Source organism: Boleophthalmus pectinirostris, unplaced genomic scaffold, assembly GCF_026225935.1.
Source record: "Boleophthalmus pectinirostris isolate CB_2022bp ecotype Guang Dong unplaced genomic scaffold, ASM2622593v1 HiC_scaffold_5, whole genome shotgun sequence".
In the NCBI taxonomy this organism is placed as follows: domain Eukaryota; kingdom Metazoa; phylum Chordata; class Actinopteri; order Gobiiformes; family Gobiidae; genus Boleophthalmus; species Boleophthalmus pectinirostris.
In genome coordinates this window covers 27,859,034-27,881,614 of record NW_026571404.1, presented here as the reverse complement: position 1 = coordinate 27,881,614, position 22,581 = coordinate 27,859,034, and the positions used below count along the sequence as shown (strand labels likewise).

Below are 22,581 nucleotides of genomic sequence, written 5' to 3'. Positions count from 1 at the left end.
AATACAATTAAGGTGATAAAAGGTAGGGATTGACAAGTAAGGATGTTTTATTTCAACACATCTGATAGGACAAGAACAGCATATACAATGTAAACTTGCAGACTAGGTGGAAGGGAGAGAAAACAATGAGATCTAAATGAAGACAAAAACAATTGCTTCACTACAAAGCTTTGTGTATGAGTAAAAATTCAGAGCTTTTATCATTGGATGTTGAACAAAGCATTCACTTGGCAGGAAATTAAAAAAACAACGTGAGGTACAAAGACTAATTCTGCTTAGGAGGAGGAAAAAAATATACGCACACAACAACAACAACGCAAGAGATGTATTTTTAAGAGAATAATAATGCTTTAGAAAAACCATTCCAACACTATCTGGCAACCGCAACCAGGACCCCACGGGAGCATATGTTTGTAATGCCTACTGTTCTCTGTTTAAGTTATTTTTGTATGTTCTAATTCTGCAACAACTCGCACTATCGCATTAACTATGCAGCATCTCTATTCTTAGATTGTATTGTAAAAAAATTAAAAAGAATATAAAGCGAATATTTACAAGTAGCTGCAGTTGTTCCACAGCGGGTGCCAAATCGACTAAAGTTTATGGTGGTGTTTTGTTCTCTGGCCTTGTGTTCTGTGCTTGTGTGTATGAGTGTGTAGTACTGGGTGAAGGACAGTTGGGTTGGGTAGCTGTCTCTTGAAGCTCACTGGCTCTCGTGGGTAAGTAGCCATTGTTTGAGGTGGTCGCCTTTGCCCCCCATGTACGGGCCGCTCTGTCCGCTGCTGGAGATGACGCGGTGGCATGGGATGAGGAGGGGAACCTGCAAAAGAAAGAGAGAAAGAGAGAGAAAGAGAAAGAGAGAAAGAGAGAAAGAGAAAGAGAGAGAGAGAGAGAGAGAGAGAGAGAAAGAGAGTGAGTTTTAAATGTTTTAAAAATGTAAAGGGTGCAGTTACACTATATGGGGAGAAAAGGTTACCAAAAGTCAAATAATTCATAGTTCTATTTGCAACTTGTACAAGAAAGGCAATTTAATATACGAAAAATAAACAAAAAAACCATCATAAGAACAGTATGTACAAAAAAACACATCATCATAAGTTAAAAGCATTTGCGAAGTATCTGCTTTCCCCCATTAATCCCAAAATACGCATGCTAGTCCTCCAGCCAGGAAATCTTGATCCTAGCTCAAAACCTGGAGATGGGTCAAAATCTGTAGCACAAGCAACAAAAAATTAATAAATGCATTTGTGGCTCCAAATTTTAAAATAATTTCTACATAGAGATGAATGAGTCTTTTTTTTTTTCAATTGCAAATATAGCTTATATAGTATATTTAGCTAAATATATTAGAAGTGACATCATCAATATGTATTTAAATACTTCAAAACTCAAAATAAACTTAAATTATTGAAGTTTAAGTTCATTTAAATCACTTTTGTACGTCACAAAGAAAAAAAAAAACAATAATTACAAAAGTGTAATGTCAGGATGCCATAATTCGAATAATTAGTGTGACTTTAGGTAAATAAAAGTTTATTCTAACAGGAATTGTAACATTAAAATTTGATGTTTAATTTTTATTTAATAGTTTTATGCACTAGTGCCCTTTTACTCTTCTATGCTCAGAGATAACTGCTTGGCTCTTGGTCAATAACAGCAAGTTGAATCTTTTTGGCAGCAAACAGAACTCATTTTAAGCTTTTATGTGGTAAACACATCTCAATTTGACCCAAAAATATCCCTTTTGCCCTTAAGATTCATACACTTGGAGGCACATTCTTTTTTTTTTCCTTAAAACCACTAGCATCATTTTAAAAGGAAGTAGTATTTCAAAATTAACAGTATTTACTAATGCTAATCAGTATATAAGCTTGTCATTTACCAACTAAAAGGTAGGCCTGATAGCAAATAACTACAGACCACATCCCAATAATTGTAAATATTAGAATTTATTAAAGACTGTATGGCACTGTTAAAATAACTTTAATTCAGGATAATCACAGTCAACCTTTTTCTAAATACACCATACATAAACAGCACAGTGAATCACTTTAGTAGTTTCTATCTATAATGGGTCATAGAACATTGTGATAGACCCATGGAAGACACAGTGACAACCACAGAAACAACTAATAGGGATCCATATACATAAATAAGTAGTTATGTTAATTATTCAACCTAACTAAAATACTAAAATGTTATCACATGACAAAAAGGTGAATAAAAGATAAAAAATGTAAAAGACAGAGCTTAATATTATGCCCCCCAAATATATTGATGTAGCAATTACAGTAACATGTATTGTCAATTGCTTCACTTTTATCGCTGCCATCGAACCATTTGCCTTTTTGGTTTGATCACGTATGTGTCTCTATTCAGGGTGATAAGCTCAGTCCTGGTGTATCAATGTTTTCCTCTCTTTAATAGTGTAAAGCAAAGACCCAATCAAAAATTAATGGGCAAAAACAGCGGCAGGATGAATATTCAATGCGGAGGGTGTCAACATTAAGATCTGATAACCCTGTGATCATTAAGAGGAGGAAGTCAGTGGAGCATTTACTCTTGTTGCACATGACTGCCAGGGGGGTCCCGACTTCTTTGTAAACTAAATGGCTGGAGAAAGATTAAACAAGCCCAGCCTAGAACACTTCCATCATTGTGGATTCTGAGCACAGCGGAGAATAGCGGCAATTATTTCTTGTAGAATATTCTTATCGGCGACCCCGTTTTTATTATTGATGTATGAGATAGAAAACAGTGGCACGGTCGTGAGTTTATTTTTCTCTATTTGATGCGTTTGCTGCGGCTGGAAGATTTGGGGAAAATATGCGATAGTGGCTTTTTAATAGTGTGATTTGATTTTAAATGTGTGTTTCAAAATTGAGATTACGTGTGCGGAACATATTTTTTCAAAGTCTTGAAGTATTAACATTTGATTTGCAAAAAGAGACATTGTTTTAAAATGATAGAAAAGTGAATTTGTTTTGTTGTTACATTATAGATGAGAGATTAGCGAAGATAAAGGAGGAATTTTGTCAGGAAAAGATGGTTTAATAGTGTTATTGCATTCAAAATTTAGATTAGTTTTTTTCAACAGCTCTTTTGTTGCAATTGAACTTTTCATTATGGACTGCTGAACTGATACAAGAATCAAATGCATTGTGGAACATGTTTGTTGGGTTAATTTCAACATAACTAGAGCCAACAAAAGACTTGAATATTTTATTGTTTGCAGAGGACATGGTGCTCCGTAAATAACTACAACCTTTGATTTGCTAATTGTAACCAGTCCAGTTCCTATTTCGATTCGATAGTGATTCCTCTTGCAGCCCTGGTGTTCACCTCGCGCCTTTTAAGAGCGAGTGGGGGGAGAAAAAAGTTGAGCATGCAGCATGTTACAGTCCAAATCCATCATTAAACCCTCTCCCATATCAACAGCAATAAAACTTTCCGAGCCCCAGATTAACCTTGCAGACAGAGAAATACAGCTCCAGTATTTGGATCAATACTGTTCCCCGGGATTGGAGGCAGCGCGGGGGTACCCTCAAGGCCTCCGGATCTGCCTCTTCACTTGGGGGGAAAAGAGCACTGCGCCGGGGCTTATCAATACTCAAATCCTGGTGCAGGGGAGGTACCACAGAGAGGCAAGGATCGATGGGGCGCACTGAGCTCCTCGCAGAAGCAGAAGCCCGAGTGGAGCGGCGCACACTGACAAGTAATTGACACTGACAATCTGACTGTGGATCTGTGAGAGCTGAGGCCGCGCGCTCCCAGCCTCCCCGACCACGGCGCGCTGCAACTGTAAAACATGAGCCTGAGAAGAGCGCGGGCAGCAGCAGGAGCAGGGTGAGAGGGAAGGTATGGAGGTAAGAGGAGAGGTACGCAGCTTTTTTAATGGAAAAAGTCATGTACAGCTTCAAATAAACAACATTTTAATAATGGCAGTATTTTAGTTTTTTATGTGAAGGCAAAATGTGACACAAAAATAACTTTAAATGCTTGGGTTATGTTCAAAAAGTTGATAAAAAAAATATGTTATACCTGAAAATATCAACTTACAAAATAAACTATAACCAAGGGAAATGAATAAAACCAAAACCATAATCAGTAATTAAAAACAGGGATAATAACATGTCCAGTACCTCGGCAAATACAAGCACATATATCTGTACAGTTTGTTGACATATATATAATAATAGGCTGTATTATTGTAGGAGCAAAGACATGAGGCAGGCTAAGGATGTGTGAGTGCAGACAGCAGAGCGTCTCCTCTCACACCCGTGGTGCCCACAGCACTACATGGGCAGAGCTAAACGGCCTTTGATCACAGGGTTTGATCAAAAGAAGACACACCACTTGCCCTCTAGCCCTCCATTTTGTACACAGTGGAATCATGGGCGAAAAGATGCGGCCCAGGTTTCCTACAAGAAGCGGAGATTTACGGCTAACATCTACAGCAAAGACGGGAACAAAAGGTGTGGGCTCAGAGTGGTGCTGTAGGTAGACTTCTGCTCCGAGGTGTTTTTCAGCCCTTTCACTCCTGTGTACATGTACTCCTCCTACGCTACAGAGTACATGTACTCTTGTTACACTACAGAGTACATGTACATCTCTTACACTACAGAGTACGTGTACTCCTCCTACACTACGGAGTACATGTACCCCTCATAAAATACTGAGTACAGGTACTCCTCTTACATTACAGAGTACATGTCCTCCTCCTACACTACAGAGTACGTATACTCCTCCTACACTACAGAGTACATATACTCCTCCAACCTTACAGAGTACATGTATTCCTCCTACACTACAGTACATCCTGGTGTCTCTGGCCTCTATGTTTAAAGTGGGTTACCTACAATAGGGACACAGACATCAAGAGTCAGGACGTGGGCAAAATCACCTCTTTTCATTGACAGAATTCTTCATTTGTGCTGGACAAACCGCCTACACTGGGATTCTGATTTTGAATCTGTTTTTGTAATTAGAGCTAACATCTGAATAAACAATAAAAAACATTTTATATTTTCATAATGTTAATATATGAGGTCTACTTGTACATGACCATAGCCCTTATTATTAGTAAACTAAACAAGATTAAATTTTGCCCAGGGAATTGTGATTGGCATTAACATTTTCATGACCTTGTGGCTCCATATTCTAAATTTGCTGTATGTACTGTACTAGAAAAAACTTGTGTGAGTGAATTTATAGAAGCTTGCTTATTATTCACTATAGCATTCAAAATTGCCATGAAAAGTGAAATCCATATAAACCATTAACATCTGCAGCATCACACATAGCATAATAAACTGTTGAAAGTGATGTAAATGAGTGAGTGGTGTGTATGAGACAGAGTAACTAAGAGAGAGGCCTGTCAATCACTGTCAGTCACTCACCGGGTTCCTCCTCATGGCCCCTCCCACCGCGCGCACCGCTTTGGGGTTTCCCGCCATCTCTGCCAGCCGCTTGTACGACACCGTCTCGCCCAGCTTCACGTCCCTCAGCAGAGTGTGCAGCACGCAGCTCGTGAAGGCATCTACGGCAACACGCACAGGACACAAGAGGAGTAAGCACTTCATTTAATCAATCAAAGTCAAGCAGCTGACAGCCACAACAAGCTCGTCTCAACATGTTTACTGCTTCTGTTTTGGTTCTAATAAGAGCCGTGGAATATCCTCAGACATCAGCAGCTTACATAACTACACAAATCACATGTTTGACTATTACACTACATTACACTTTCTAATCAGGGGAACCTGAACTCAACCCAGAGTCAGTCCTTTTTATCCTCGACTAAATTCATTAAACAGCTATATACATAGATGTCCCTCAATTTGACCTTAGTAGCAGCATTAACATGCAATAGTAGCTGGTGTGAGAAAATCATTTCTTCAGCAGAAAAATCTGGGTTATGTTTGAAAGGTCACAGCTAAAATTAAAAAAGTTCGCTCCTTCATTTAAAAGGATTAAGAGAGGCCAAAAAGACTGCAAATCTGCTCCAGATTTTTAATAATAATAATTTGAATGTTGCACACCATTTGTAGAGACGGGATGACTTTGAGGTTAATCAGACCAATTTGTCCTTTTAATTGCTTTCTATTCAGAGTAGATTCATTATATCATCTTCACTTAAATGGCAGAATTCTTCAAATCATGCAGAGCTTAAGCGACCACATTAACGGCTTTGATTTCATTAGCACGTTAGCAGTAGCATTATCTTTTTTCTGGATTAGCAGGCGGCGTCTGAAAGGCCTGTTTGTACAGCGCTGATAGCACAGGGCACAGAAGAATGTGAGACATTGGGAAAGCTGCAGACACAAACTCTGCACATGTATCTACTGAACAACACTTTTTTTTGCAAAGAACAAGAACTGAAACAATAGTCTCGTTATCAACAGGGACTCAAAGTCTGTCTGCACTGTATATACATACTCAGTCATGAAAATTCAATTAGTGATCTCCCATTCTCTCTCATTTATATGGTCTAAGAGAGCACATGACAAGTGATCTATGAGAAATCCCTCTAAATTGGCATTGTGTGAAAACATGTCACCCTCCTGTCTCTCTTCTACACAGTGAACATTCTTTGCTCCCCAGGCTCCCTTGCTACCTTATAGTCACTCTCCGCTACACAAAGCCACGCGAACAAGGCAATTTGCCTAAACTGGGGGGAATAAGTGTAAAACCTAAAGGGGATAGATTTGATTGATGCGCACCCATGTGAGTTCTTTGTCTTGAACAAGGCCCGTAGGTACTGTTTAATAATTTTTCAGGTAATAATCACGCTGTCAGCGAGATGACGGGCTCTTACGCAGACAGACTTAATGTTATGAGGAAATGTCTTTTATGCATTATTCCTCCTCATAAAGCCGGATTTGGCCACATGATGTGCGCTACAGATATCGCTTTGTCACTGGTATGGAGACACAGCCCACACTATGGGTAAGACAAATCCCTATTGATGCAATCGTTATTGACAAACAACCAAAGTCAGTGTCAAGGCGGCACTCACTCAGCTACTTCTCTGAGCGAGCAACAAGCGGTGCGTTGTTTACACCTCTCTCTGCTGCAGGTTTCACAGCTCCACAGTTTGGGGGAAAACAAGTGTGGGTGCTGCTATCAGCGGTGCAGGGGTTAAAGAACTTTGCCCCCATCAGTGCTAGTGACAGAGACTGCAGGCGGGTCAGTGAGGTGACCAGCACTGATTTGGAGAGCAGTCCCCCAGCCCCATACTTCATAAAGAGCCTAATACACTGTGTCTGAGGTCAGGACCCTCTTTAGATCGGGGTTCACTGGAGTCAATTGTTTAAATAAAAGTTGAGAGGAACCACTTACATGTTTACAGACATCCCATAATTATGTCACAGATCATTACCTGCTGCCAGGCTTGCTGATAGGGCCAGAGCAGCGGCAGGGACAGACTGACCTGCGCTCCAATCGAAGGCTTCTAGCGATTATGATCATATTGACATCTATGATTGATCACCTCATAATTTTGTATGTGAGAGCAATTTAGGAGAAGAACAAAAAGGGAAAACAATAAATTGAATTTTATCAGCCTTGCTAATGAAAGCAATAGATAAGGGCAATGACTTCCAGCTGACAGTCACCTTACACATGGTTGTGAGAATAAAAAGACAATAGTGGAAATCCAAGCACCTCATTATCCTTTGTGTCTAATGGGAGGGAAGACTTTGACTTCCAGTCAAAGTGTCTCTGGAGTCTGGAGGGATCCATACTTTTGAAGGCTGACGGGGTGCTGATGATTCTCTGATTATTCGATATTCTGAAAACGTTCATTTCCCTAATTCCTCTCCACATCACAGGGGCGAGTCCTGGTGAGTGTCTCATCTCGCCCTGCGCGCTGCACAGAGGGAGATCAGGCTCCTGCAGGAACACAGTCATTTGGGCTTTGAAGAGCGCCCTTCCCCCTCCGCACACCCGCCCCCTCCCTCCCTCACTTTCTCTGCGCCGCTTACCGACACTAAGATCCTCTTGTCTGTTACATATGGATGTATAATTAATGAGATAAGAATATGCATCGTTTTAAGAAGTGTCTGTGTTTTTGGGAGCGTGCACAACCAAACACAATGCCAGAGTTGTGTGCACGTGCACTGTGCCTCCGACAGCTCCACTTGTGTGTGATGTTTTGTGTGACACTATAGAGCATGGCACCTCGCGTCTCCTTTCATGTCACCTGTGTAGCGCGGCTATATCATGACAGCTAATATGAAAAGTGGCTTGTTTTGTCAGAAATGTGTAAATAAACATGGCAACACTTCAAGTGAAGGTCACAACTCAATATTACATGACAAGTGCTGCGGAGCGCAGCCTCGTTGGCGCTCTCCCCCAAGATAACTGTGCAAACAAAAGTTGGTTGTCACAGATTGTAATGACCTGATTAAACTTGTATTTTGTTCCTGAGCAGACGCCAGCGACGAGTTGTAGAAGGAATTTGTAGAGCAGACAGGCTACATTTAATCCTTAATTTTTCGTGAATCGACTAAAAAAAATCTATTATTTTCATCCCTCAAAAGACAAATACTCTAGATGCACGCATTTAACATTTTTACTCTGGCATGGCCTATGGTTCTGACTACTGAGAGCAATCCAAGCCTAAATCCAGTATTTACCCAGCCCCAAAACAACAGGCGAGGGAGAGAGGTGGAGCACGGCACAATCACCTATTCAGATCAGGTACTAATGAAGAATTCCATCTATCCTGAAATTTAATTAAAACCCCAAAGACTTGAGATGAGATGCGATTTGAAAGAGCCCGGGGCTGGTACACAAGCACTTGGTGGCGAAGGGAATCACACTGAAAGTTGATATCGTAATTGGTCCTGATGTATTTCTGCATTGCCTTTGCGGGAGCGTGGGACTCATAGCTGTATACAGGGTCTCGATGGACTACCTGCTCATTGAAAATGCCATCACTCAAGCACTGCAGATCTGCATGAAATTAGAGAGCAACTAAGGCCTGATTGCAGAGGAAGGCAGGCACAATTGTTAAACGCATACATTAGTTATTTTCTTTACACTGTGTAGGTGTGCTTCTGCCTCTAAATGAGCACATCTCAAAGTATTTAAGTTAAAATGCAACAAGCGTAGCAGTTTGACAAAGCTTGAGATAGTTTGAGATAAAAATACCGCATTGAGATATGACTTCAGAAATGAGTTGTCAAATCTACGCTATTCTTTGCTCCCGAGAACAAACACAAGGGACAATTAATCCCTAGTTTGTTTCCTCTGTGCCCTCAATCATCAACTCTCCAACCGTTTTGACTACAAGCTGACAGTAATTGTGCATTTTTCCCTTTTTAACCGCCCTAGGTGACTGGCCATGGCTACAATACGCTCATTCAAAACTTTACCACCATTCACATGTTCTCATTAAATAAAAAAAAGAAAAGGGAAAAAAAATTCTGCTTCCTTTCCTGCCTCAAAATGTCAAGAGTGGAATTCGATCAGTTTCAACGAATGTGCCAAGAATCATGGAAAAGCTTGCCAAGACTAACACGCGTGGTGAGGCCTGCCACAGATTACTGAACCAAGTTACAGCTCTGCGTTTTCTGTTCCTTGTCCCTTCTTTTTTCCCCTCCACCCCTCCCTCCTTCCACTCTGCGAACTCCCTCTCCCATAAAGCCATAAAATACTTCATTATAACACGCCGGGCCAGCGAGTGTAAGTGATGTAACTGACAATTAAGAGTGAAAGCCCGATCGCAGTCACGGCTCTGCAAATATTTATCCATGACGGACCTCCTTGCAGGACCGGGTGGTGCAGGGCGGGCAGCGGCAGGGTCCCGATGGTGCGCGGCGAGCTGAAGTATGCCTGCAGCCATTGGACGCAGCGCTGCAACTGGGGGCTCGTTTCGCTGGGGCTATCGTTGACCACACAGCAGCTCAGGGGGCCCGCGCCGCTCCTGTGAGGATGAGAGAGAGAGGGAGAGGGAGAAAAGGAGAAAGAATGGAGGAGAGGAGATCAGCGGGCTGGTCATAATGCTCTATTCTTGTGCTTAAAATGTGTCGCAGGAATGTAATAATAGTGCCACAGGTAACACTGATGCAAGATGACATAATTTGCAGAAAGAAAGTTGTTAATTGTGATGTGTTTGAAATATAAAAGATGTTGCTGGAGTGAGTGCCATTTGGGCTGGAGACTTATCGTTGCAGTGAAAAAGGAAAGACGGAAAATGTGAGACAGTAATCCGAGAGTTGTTAGAAAAGATATATATTTTTCTAAGGCATGCCTGCTGAAGTATAAGAGAAAACATTGCCGGATCATGAGGAAAAGTGCTAACAGTTTATTTCAAACAACTGTAAGACAGCTGAACCAGTGTGTGGTAAAAAAGAAAGACTTGTGAAAAGTCATGCAGCGGCAGAGAAGTTAAGAGCCTGTTCAACAACAGCCCCGTCTCAGCTCCGGTCTAGTTTATAGTTCATGACAAGAATAAATGGATTTTTTGGCCAGAGCGGCGCTGGCCAGCGATGTGCCGCACTTGGACGTGCATCTTAGCATGAGTTGATGCTTGGAGGAATTTGCCGATGGTTGAATTGGCATCACTTAACAGCTGAATTTCTCTCCACTGCTGACCACCCCCCAGGTCAACGCAAGCTGACTGACCCATATTTGACACTTAAAGACCCTACTGGGAAGGTCCTCCCTTAGCATGTGCATTACTGCAAAGTGGACCTCAAGCTGTGTTGTGGATCTAAAGCAGGCCGCCAATTCCATTAACTGGTGTACAGGACTTATAAATAAATAATAGTACCATTTAAGTGCCCCCACTTCAAAATTGGCTTATCCTGTATGGTATTAATAATAGACATTTACTTTGTTAAACACACAGGGCGTCTCTCTCCTCCCCGCTGTAAAGTGTTTTTACACTTGTGCAGGTCACCGTGTGAGCGGCCTTTTATATGGGACATGTGAAGCTAAGCTTTACTGCAGCCTTATGACGAAGCTGCTCAGTTTGCAGGGAAAGCGCTGGGCTGCTAGTTTGTGGCTGTGTGATGGAGGTCTCCCGGGTGCCGTTTAACAGTGGGTGTAAATACAGTAAAAGGTGTAAATACTCTCATTTCCAAATAAACCACACAGCAGTTTATAGTGGAGTGCTAAAAAGTGGGAAGCCCACAAGCAGGTCCTATGCTGAGCCCCGCTCAAACAATGGCCATGGCTCATGGCAATCTCTGTCGGCATGGGTGAGTGCCCAGCCAGGCCCTACTTGTCATTGTCTCTCCTCTCTCCCCCTGCCCCTCCTCGCCCCTCACTATTTCTCTATCCTCCCACTCCAGCTCTTTTGGCTCTATCCCACCTCCACCCCTCACCTCCCTCCCTCCCCCTTCTCTCTTTCTGTGCACGGATCTTCAGGCCACTGTTCCCTGCGCTCTCTGCTGCCTCTGCCCCTGTGCTCCCCCCTCTCTCTGAGAGGATGTTCCAGCCGCTGCACACTGACAGCTCGGGGATATTGTGTGTGGAAATGTTCCTGTTGGACCCGCAGGCCCTTACAATCTACCGGACAAAGGCTAGTGCACCTTTGCTTAAGGCTCGCCACCTTTGACCTCCAGCTCACACTTCAGACTTGTCACCGCGGCTAATTTTCTTCTCCCCTCAGTCCACGGCCCAGGACGCCCCGCTTTAAAGCTGCTTTGACTGATACGACATTGACAGTGCTAAAAGTTAATGCAATGCAGTACATGTTATGGCCGGCAAACAACAGCCAAATAAATAAATAAAAGGTGAACATCAGTTGTTGTGTTGAAGTCTGTCACCTCTGGGTGCTATGGGGGATTGTTTTTAAAGAGCATGTGGGCTGCAGAGATGTAGCTCCTGTGCTGGCAACATTTCCTGCCGCTTCAGTGAATCCCAATCAAGCCTCATCATGTGATCTTTATGGAGCCCAGGCTGGCACATAAGAAAGTATGCCCTTGAAAATTAGAGATTACAGATGTGTAATAAATGTCGGCCTAATTACAAGGAGCCTCTCAGAGGGGAAGCAATCTTATATTGTCTTCAACTAATGGCTCATCCCATGTATATAAACCATTCACTTTAATTAGTCTGAAATATAAAAAAAATATGATTTTAATAAGAGGCATCAATATAGGACTTTTTCTACATTTCATAGTTTTTCTCTACTGGTTAAAATACTAATATAATGTCCTACAGGCACTTAGTGTTTCATCACACTTAAGGAAATAAGAAACTAATTCCAAACTGGCCAGGACTTGGCGCAGTAAAAAGAATATTTCCCTTGATACAAGATTGTGATTTGAGAAAATTTCTAATATTGTGCTCCTGTCACAATCAATTTCCAATTACCATAAATCATGGGCGAGTAAAGTGGGAGTCATTTAGAGTTCTACCTATTTTCGAACTCTAATACAAAGAATGAATTGAACATTTATATAATGTTGGAGGTTATTTCATTCATCTTCTGTGGAACAATCAAAGGAGACACTGCAGAAAAGATATCTCTCTTTCGGCATGTTTTGTATCTGGTGTTGCACAAGCTCTCCGTTGGACTTTTTCTATCAGCTGCAATGTGGGATGAAGCAGGTTAAGCACAACATTTAATTGAAAGGGATCTGGCGAAGGGTGTAATGGCATATAGCACAGAAAGGAGAGAGTGTGAAGCGTGATGGTGTTCATTCTGACTCTATGGGCTGTCACTTTTGACACAGGCTGCCAGAGTTCTCCTTCACCGATCATGGGGAACACGGCGGTCAGAGGATGAAATAGAAAAGGCCAGGAGCACTCCAATATTTTCCTCAGCCTCATAGCCACAGATACTTAACTCAGAGACGTCAAAGACTCAAGAGAGCATGAAAGAAGCCTAAAATGACTGTCTAAAAAGGGAGAAAATACAGCATGTCTCTATGAATGTCAAAACCCTGATGGTCTCTGAGCCACGGGCTGTGATACAATTGTAAGCCACTTGCTCAATGCAGCTCGATCAACCATTTGAACATCATTGAGATGCCTATCTCACTACTGCTGCACCAAAGTCAAGAGCTTTTGGAGTGGTAAGCTGTAAGGAACACTTCCTATTCGGCTCTACCATGCACGCTCTGTGCTCTGCTATTTCAAAATAAAAACAACTGGGCCGGATAAACTACTCTCTAGATATCCAACAACTCTTATTAACAAATGTCCACTGAAGAGGCTGAAGCGCTCCATCCAATACATACAACAAAGGTGGTGGTAAAATAGTGCGGAGTAGGCAACAAAGCACACAACAATTAGGTCTTCTCCCAACTGGCCCGCCACAGGAGTCAGTGAAGGCATGTATTACCAGAGCCTTAACTCTTAGTCCATTATGTAGTGCATCCACACCTCCAGCACGCACCAATGTTTATCTACAACAGACTACTGAGCAGTTTCAAATAGCGTTTTTAGCCTCTATTCTCAAGTGCCACAGTAAGAGATTCCAATTACCCGAATGGTAAGGAGCCAGTGAGGGAGACCTAAAGTACATTAGGGAGCGCTCTAACTGCTGGGACCTTTTAGAGGCTGCACTGAAGAGGGCCGGGAGACTGGGGGGACACTGACCCTGCATGGATAGCCTCTGTCAAAATTTGACCACGTCAAGCACAAAGGCATTATGGGAATCTAGTGTCACCAAGTCCTAATTGCTGTCTGTGTTCAGAGCAAATTACTGCCTTGTTCCTCTGATTAGCGAGGAGGCTAATCTTCACCTGTGTACGCCAGCACTGCTGAGGGCCCTTGAGTGTTAGCGCTTCGTCTTCTGTAATTTATTTTTAAATCAGTGCCCGCTCCCAGGAGTTTTGAGTGTTTTGTTGTGAACCGCTTACCATGATCCCCACCACCGCCCCCTCACCCCTAAATCCTTGACTAAATCCTTGTTTGGTGCCGCAGGAAGATAAGCAAGAACAACACTTGGGCATAATTGACTCGTACTCCTCTCCAAGATGTCAGAGCAGAATCATCTCTGTGCATATTGCCTTGCTATGTCACACACTGTACACTCTGCATGTTGAAGATATAGAATCCAATCAAGTTTAAAAGCAAACAGTGCAAACATTGCACCAGAGAAACTTCACTGACAGCAGGCAGAAAGACAACAAAAGTGCAGCACTGCTTTTGGCTGCATGGCTCCCTCTTGACGTGTCCGCACCCCGGAGGAAGCCTTTAAAAGCACAACATTTGCACATTTTGTATGGGACTGAATGTCAGAGTCGCGTCTGTGAGGGCGGCTTACAGGTAGTGAGTTACACAGGTGTTGGTTTCCACAGGAAATGGCACATGCAGCCTGATTGGGACAGTCCCGGGAGACGTGGGCATAAACATAGAGCACAGATGGGTCCAAGGGCCAGTGGGAGCAGCACCTTAATGAATACGCAGCTGAGTACTACACTTCACAACATGCAAAACAATATTCTAAGGACGCAGGAAAAATAGAACAGAATCATCTGAATATTATTACATTATGAATTATTCATGCCATTTCTAAAGGGACCACGTCAAAAAGTCTCCTTCTGTCTTATTGATGATTTCATTCAATATCTCAGCAGATCACAGTGTACATGACAGTGCAGTTTAGAAGAAAGTGTAAAATAGTCTTCTCATACTTATGCCAATTCACTCCTAAAAGTTATTAAGAACTATGAAAATGAAGTGCATTATTATGATTATTATTAAGTACTTGACAGTAGCTTTTCATTCCCATAGCAGCGTTTGTTGTATTGTTGTGTGAAGACATGATGTAAACACCAGGGCCCAAACAGGAAAGTCATTTGGCATGCTGCTATTCAGTGAGAAGCAGGACATTGATTCCCTGTGCACACTACAGGAGTGTGAGGCAGGAGAAATGCATCAGCTCACATATTTCACACCAGTGTTGGTGTATAAAGGCTGTTGTGACAGCTTGGGTATTAGGGCACACATAGATGGGAAATGAGTGCCATGTGACTAAGGTGACGGCTCCCACACAAAAACACTCCACCTCCAACAATTAGACTGTTGTCAGCCCCATCCAGTGTTGTGAGTGATAAAGGAAAACTGTGAGGACAACTGCTGATAAATAGACTCCTGCAGTCTTCTGCGCTCATATGCTTAACTAATCATGACCATGGCCAGCAAATTCATACAAAAGACTAATTACTCTAGTACTTGACTGAGTCTCGGAGGCCTCTTGTGTGAGGACTTGGGGGTTCTTTTGCCTCTTTTCTCCCCTTGACGGTATTTTTACAAGTAGGCCTCTTGCTAGACAAAAGCATTTAAAAACGGGTGATTGCTTTCATCCGCTTTAATTACATTCAGAAATGGCATTTCTGCCACATAATATACTTCCATTGTTTCAGAATTATCGGGCTTGGGGAGGAAAATCTACAATATTTGATGATGCTCCTGAGCTAAATCGCCTCTTGAAATTGAAATATGCAGTGGAAATACAAAATAAAAGCCAGCCTCTGCGGCTGATATACTGAAAGCTTCTTGGCTTTCCGCAGAATGCTATTATTATGCATATCCAGGTAGAAAGTTAATTAACCCAAAGCTTAAGCTAATTATGGTAGCAGAATGCTATCAACCAAACGCTTTCAGTCAGACAGCTGTCCAGAATTTCATTTGCTAATCATTTGTCTTTTGCCGGAGCATATGGTACATTTCGCCGCTATCACAGCAACAACAAACAGATGAAAATCATTAACTAAAAACAATGTGAAAAATCAGACACAGATTTATAAGGCTTTGTGTCAAGAGAAAAAGGGGGATTTATGGTCTGGGGAAATGCTGTGATAATTTTTGTTTAGCCACTTAGGATTTTAGGCACATCACGTGATGGGGGGGTGCTGGGAATTTAGATGCACAAATATATTGTTTACATCTAAATGCAAATGAGACAGAATGTTTATTGTTGTAAAATTAATTACTATTTTCTATAGGAGCTCATGGAATGAGCCTACCCTTCACTGTTTTAGCTTCTAGTATATTTAGTGTATTTTCTATATTTTTAAGTTGTGAAAAGCAGAAATCCCTCAGTGCCGCATTAGATCAATTATTTTCTAAGAAATGTTTCATGCATTGCTTTTTCTTTTCATAAAAACATATCATAGGGCTGTTAAAGGGTGATTGATATCAGCCTTGCCGAGCGACATTATCAAGCAATAAAGGCTACTCAGGTTCTAATGCAACATGTCATGCACAGCTCCACTAGTACACTTCTATTGAGGACCTCACAAGCTAAATTGCTTTTTTCCTGCTCCCCCACATCTCAGGCAGCGTGACAGACAAATTGATCAAAGCATTGTAAAATAATATGCTCACAAAATGTCTCGGGGCAGGAGTCCAGCCCTTTTTTCATTTTTCACCCTAATAAAAAAGTGCTCTATGATTTCCTCTGTATTATGTGTCTGTGCGCTGTGTGAAAGAGGCACAAAGCATCATATTTCAGATAATAGTAATCTCCTGTAAACAAAATGTGTATCATTTTTCTGTGAACACGGTGGCCATGCTAAAACTAAAGGCAGCCGGCTGCTTAACAGGAGGCTGGTGCAGAGGGCCCCAACAGGGGTTGTTGAGATGTAATGAATTTGTTCATCTGATGGTGCCTTCAGGGCTGTCGTTAGACTGGCAGAGGAGGTTGATTTCAGGAAATGTTCCTAAGATCAGTTAGGAAGCAAAAAGGGCTTGAGACGTTTCTATTAGAAAGAGCTGACGGTCATGGTGTGTAAGCAATACTTCAAGGGCGTTTATGTGGCTATAATGGCATTTATCAATAACTATCTATCACTGCCATGAATGTTTGTGTAGCCAGCACAGCTGCTCACACCAGCCAATAGTGAGTGTGAGAGAGCACAGAGGACAAGCGTGGCGCTGTGAGCCGTTAAAGCTCCAGTCGCTCCCAAACACCTTTCATAGGTCTCCTTCATGCTCTGCATAGGAGCTGTCTTTTTTCTTTATCCAAAATATGCACTTAGACATCATTTATCACTGTGACTCCCTAAGCCGGGCCCACACCTCAGCCCGAGCTGGAGAGAGCCTTGTTTAGTATGTCATAAATAAATCGATACACAGGGCTGATCTGAACTATTACAGCCACACGCAGGCTTTGCTGAGATCTACATGTAAAGCCGCTTGCACAGATAAGCCTATATTTTGTCACTTTATCTCGCCTCCCTTAATGCCTGTTTACATTTGCGTTACTCCATATATCTGCGCTGGATCTAGTCCCAGTCTGTGACAATAATGCAATATTCAACTGGTCGTGATAAAACTGCTACATTTCATCTAATGATTTCCTGCTCACACCTTTGAGAACATACAGACAGCGATGTGATCGGAGCTTCACTTATGACCGACATAGCAAATGATATTAAACTGAGAAATGATCTAGTGATGCGAATCATTAAATTCATTTGCATATTCCTACTGAACCTGAACACACAAATTAAACCCCGTTCACGAGGAGATGGAGAAAGGTGCTTGCGAATGGTTACAGGACATCTTCCATAATCAAAATTCCATATTATTAATTTTCTTCCTTCAACTCATTAACAACAAGTGGAATGTTTTTACTGCTTGATGAATTTTAGGAAATAGCCCACACTAGAGTAGGAAACACATGTTGAGGTATAATATACAAGGTCATTAATGGGTTTCCATAAATTAGAATTTGAACATACATTTTCAAAAGGATAACTTCCTAACCGGGTGCATTTGGAAATGGTTTAATTTCCCAAACCATTCAAGTTTATCAAATGTGAATCTGTGATACATGGGTTTTAATTTCAATCCAATCAAAACTAATCTGAAATGTAAGATGTGGACGTGTAAAAATAAGAAATAAATTCTTATTAATGCTGGGTTTAATCAGTTTCAATCGCTTGAGTAAAACTGTCAGTGTTGTGACAATCTTGAATGATGAGTAGTGCTGAAATGCAATCACACAGTACATTTGTGAGTGCCGCTGACACTCTCCACTCCTGCATACAACTCACAGGCCACATAAATAAACAAGGGGACAGTCCATGCTCCCTATGGCCTTTGGTGACCCTATAGACATCAACTTTAATCATCTCCCTTGTGGGTAATAAACAAGTTATTTTTCTGAAATTTCAAATATACTGCTGGAAGAATCACAACCACATGCCATCAGAAATCTAATTTCAAGCCCAACTGTATTCTAGTGCCCCTCATATTTCTAGTGCCGGCTCATATTTGCCCAACTTTCTCCAGGATATTTCTTGTGGGATCTACAAAAATGCCCTGCTTCCAATGAGGAATGGTGGCACTCCATCACAGCAGTGGATTCTGTCTGCCTGTAAATTTCACACCTTTGTTTATCACGTCAGCGGCCGGCTGTTGTACAGTACCTTTCAGCAGGTGCGACATCCATTAGGATCCGGATGGTGTGCACACCATTCTCACATCCGCTGACTTGGATCTTCCCCAGGGGGCTCAGCAATGAGATGGTCTTCTGAGTGCACTGACTCTCCCTCAGCTTCTTCATCTCTCTGCCCTGCTAAGGAAGCACAAATTACAGCGCGTTCATTGACATATTCATGTGGTAACTGCGCTCAGACTTTCCCACACACATTTGCATTGAATGATCTATTGGAAACCTAGCGGGCCACCAACGACTGATGACTTACATATTTGAACACCTAGCCTCCAAACAATGTCATGATGTGACTTGATCCCAACATTACTATCCAATATTTCTTTTGTGCATGGAAAAGAATACGCCTATCTAACCAATAAATCGCCCATTTTTTCCCCTCTTTCTGTTCTATATATCACATAAATGAGAAAAACAATGCAGTCTGTTCCCTTGTCTGGTGGGGGATTCCCAAGATAGCTCGACATTATTTTCAATCCGTCATTTTTGGTTGATGGCCGGGATGTTTTTCTAGCATTAAATTTGTTCCTTAGGGTGCAACTCCGATGGGATTCTGGTTTCCAGCCCTTAACAACAGCAAAAACGTGCAGCTTTTCTGACGACTGAGATGGATACTGGCAATAACCAGACAGCAGTTCCTTTTTTATTTTTACTTTGAGGGAAGGAGAGATGATTGACTATGTTATATGTGAGTTTTTGAGAGATGGGGGTTATAATAAATAAAGGTCACATTGATTGTAAGAGTTCCGAGGAACCTTTTCTTCATGAAACCTTGATTTAAAAATGGTTAAAGGGTACAAAAATAATATCCATATTTTTCACTCTTTCATAACATCACCTATGGACTGTCATTGTAAACAAATGCACAATGGCTGCATATTAATTGTCAGATTAGCATATCTATCACTGCTATTGAACATAAAAAGGTTTGCCATTGTAGTAGTTGTCAACAATAACTTAAATCAATATAGACACTTAGATGTATGTCTAGAAAGCAGCTATTATATAAAGATATGAATAACATAAAATCCTATGAAATGATGACATGTTCCTCATTTAATCTCATGAAATAGTTAAAACACATGTATAATATTTAAAAATGTGAAATAGGAATACTAGTAGTTCCAGTTAGTGTGTAAACTAATAACTTTCCATTATTTTCAAACCTGCTTAATTAGAAGACTAAACAGCTGATAATTGTAATAAATTGCAATAGCAGCTGTCTAAATTGAGTCTGTTTGTATAAAGATTACACAGAGTACAGTATTTCTTTGAGAGAGAAGGAAAAAAAACAAAGGTTATGTGTTAAAAGTAGTCATGCATTTACTGTGCTTTAGCTCTCCCCTTCACACACCAGCAGCACATCTGTCATGGTACGCGATCACAAATGCGTCAACATGCCTCAACTTTCTTGTTCCTACTTTTGCAGCTCTCACTGTATTCATCAGGGGTTTGCCTCAACTGACAATAAAGGCGAGAAATTTCAGAGCCAAACAATGCTACAGTGCACTTTGGATAAGCACTGTCTGCCGTTTAGCAAAGGTGTAGTCACAGACCTGCAAATAGAAGAAAGGATGAGTGAGACTGCGTTGAATTAAAATGCAATATTTTTTTGTAATTTGTGAGACATTTCAGGAGTGCTATTTTACATTATTTGTCAGTAATTGCTACATGCAGTTTAGAGAAGCATGTAGGAGAAGCACCATGGAGACTAAAAATGGGGCCAGTGAAAATTAGTTTTTAACACCTTTTATTTACATTGAACTGCTTTCATTTAAATGTGTGGCCTATGGAGAATTTTCACTGTGTTACTGAGAATAGGAATGAAATTTAAGTACACATATAAACATATTTACAGAAATATTATCAAATGTTTACTTGCTGTTAATGCAAAGATTCATTTGAGGATGAAGAAGAAAAAGGAACATGGCTATCCATCACACAATTCATGATCAGAATTGTAAATTTATTTTAAATGTTTTTAATTACTCTTTAATCAATTTATTGATTAAAAAAGCATGAATTGCATAGAGCAATTGTAAATTACAGAATTTAAACATCAAAATACACAATATGAACAACTGAATTATTGAGCACATTTGAGGTCTTCATACAAAAAAATGCACATTAAGGCTGCAACAACTCATCAGAATAATCTAGACGACTTCGTTCAACACATTTCAACTTTTATTTTTAAAAATGTATTCAAATCTCAATATACAATAGAAATAATCGTTTTACTAGTCGACTAATGCCAAAATACTACTTAAATAATCAATAGCTGCAGCCCTAATGCGAAGTTGTGACGTTTGAAAAGTCATTATGGAAAATATGTCCAAAAAAAATCTGCTTTTTATAGCGGTACAAGAAGACTGCTCCTTTAAAAAAAATAACTAGTCATCCGTGCAACTTGAGTGTGGGCACTAGCCAACAGTCGTTCATAAGTGACTGCTCACAGGTCCTGCTTGAATATTTGGATGTTTACCGAGCTCTTCACGGTAAGGGACAGCAAACAACAGCCAGCTTGTGTTGTTAAAAGTCATTGGCATCTTCCTCACCCTCGTCAATCATCGGACTCTTCCTCATTAGCGCGGTTACCGGTCAAACCTGCGTGCTTCATTAACTAGGAAGCGCAGGTGTGAAAATGCAACATGTGTCCGCTCCGCTAACGCTTCCATGCTAATTTATCTTTGGCTATGGAAAATTAAAAACGGCACCCAAAGTTAATTATAGTGAACAGCGCAGTTATTAGTTGCTGAACACTTATTACGTAGCTTATGTACCTTTTACCATGTACCAAACATTTATGAAAACAGTGTAGCACCTGTGTGAGGGCATCGTGTCGCTACTTCTCAAGTTAGCTATTTTTCTGTGTTAATGCCCGTAATAATCGGTTTCTAAGTTTAAGTAAATGCTGACATGGGTGACATTACATAAAACACTGTACGAGTTACCTACAGCTAATGTATTGCTTCAGAGCAGGCTCGTCTCTGCCATCCACACAGCTATGCACGCAGCACGTTTAGCAAATCTTCTTCCTGTTTTTCAGAAAGCATGGCCGAAGCAGCCAATGACTGATGTCCAAAGTCCTCTCCAGCTCTGCCATTGGTCAGTGCAGCGTCTTCGCTCCGCCCAGCCGGGGACACACACAGATGGCATTTCTAATAGGTCTCATATTGGGATTTGTGGTCCTTGAAGTGGTCTGTGTCACAAGGTACGAAAGAGGTAGTACTATAAGGCTATAGACGTATGTATTTAAAAGTTTAATTATAAAATAGGCTAATCTTAATGCATTACTTTAATCTTTTACAATAAAATTATTTCCCCTAAAGTTTATATAATGCTGAAAATTCATTAGCCAGTTATTCATTCACAAAATAATAATAGCATTGACAATATTTTGATAATATAGTGCCATCTTAGGCCTAAGTACCGTAGGTTATAGTTGAGACCATAGTTAAGAAGGAAACTCTCTTTAATAACATAGTCTCTTCAAATAGCCAATTATAATTATCCTCTTGTGTTGTAGAGTTACAAAAGGGACTGATTAGTGGATATTTTTTGTCTTTGTGAACAGATCAGAATTGCAGTTGAAGTAAATAATTGTAGTAATAACATTTGTGTAACATTTGTGCTGCTTTGTTTCAAATGCTCTGCTGTCCTGTCCTCTGTGTGGTGGTTTTATTTGGGAGCAGACCTCAGTTCTCTGCATGCCTCCGTTTGGAGCGTGTAGGCCGGCGTGGGCCTCAGCGGTGAGGGTGGGAGCGGGGAGAAACGCCACCCCTGCAGAGACCATTTTGAAATCTGTGAGGATTTCCGTGCCATCTGGACCCGCTGCCAGTCTGCCCCAGATAGTAAGGGTTGGCAACGGTACCCGACGGTGCAATATGGCTCTCTCTTTAATGAACTACTAACTGTCCCCCGTTTTAATTGATGTGACATTTGAGCCATTTATCTCTGACATTTCAATGAAGAATGATTCTCAGCCTTGCCATTTACTTTTTTGTGCTATTTTCTAAGAGTCATTTGCATTTTTCTGCTCTAAACCTGCTTTTTGTCTCTCATTAGCTAATTAGAGAGCAACATGCACAATTAATAAAAATGAACATAACCTAGTTTGATATAGGCTGATGAGGGATAATCAAAAAATCAGTGTTTTCTTAATATTAATCAAAATGATGGGAGGGTTACCTGTGTTAAAAGGTGACTTGGTT

At 41.0% G+C, this 22,581-nt stretch overlaps 1 protein-coding gene across 7 annotated transcripts; it reads right to left on the bottom strand.

Moving 5' to 3' along the window:
- Positions 1–33: 33 nt before the first annotated feature.
- On the bottom strand, positions 34–21,432 carry mgmt (O-6-methylguanine-DNA methyltransferase). 7 transcript variants are annotated; one of them, XM_055162632.1, is made up of 6 exons: positions 21,326–21,405; positions 19,789–19,923; positions 18,342–18,490; positions 9,765–9,928; positions 5,400–5,539; positions 34–820 (listed from the first exon to the last, which is right to left on the bottom strand). In XM_055162632.1, exons 2-6 carry the CDS (start codon positions 19,810–19,812, stop codon positions 704–706), a joined length of 594 nt encoding a protein of 197 aa, XP_055018607.1. In that variant the 5' UTR covers positions 19,813–19,923; positions 21,326–21,405; the 3' UTR covers positions 34–703. The 7 variants fall into 7 exon arrangements, with proteins under 7 accessions (XP_055018607.1, XP_020777193.1, XP_020777194.1 ...); XM_020921534.2 differs by lacking the exon at positions 19,789–19,923 and having other exon boundaries at positions 21,326–21,432; XM_020921535.2 differs by lacking the exon at positions 19,789–19,923 and having other exon boundaries at positions 18,342–18,487; positions 21,326–21,408.
- Between the last annotated feature and the right edge of the window lie 1,149 nt (positions 21,433–22,581).

What these genes read in the sequence shown, in the direction of transcription:
- mgmt (XM_055162632.1), bottom strand. Translation starts at nt 19,812, where the DNA reads ATGAATACAGTGAGAGCTGCAAAA. An exon ending in CCACCCGGTCCTGCAAGGAG is followed by an intron (nt 5,540 to 9,764) that starts GTCCGTCATGGA and finishes GTGTTGCCGTAG; the next exon opens with ATGCCTTCACGAGCTGCGTG. An exon ending in GGGCCATGAGGAGGAACCCG is followed by an intron (nt 821 to 5,399) that starts GTGAGTGACTGA and finishes TTTCTTTTGCAG; the next exon opens with GTTCCCCTCCTCATCCCATG.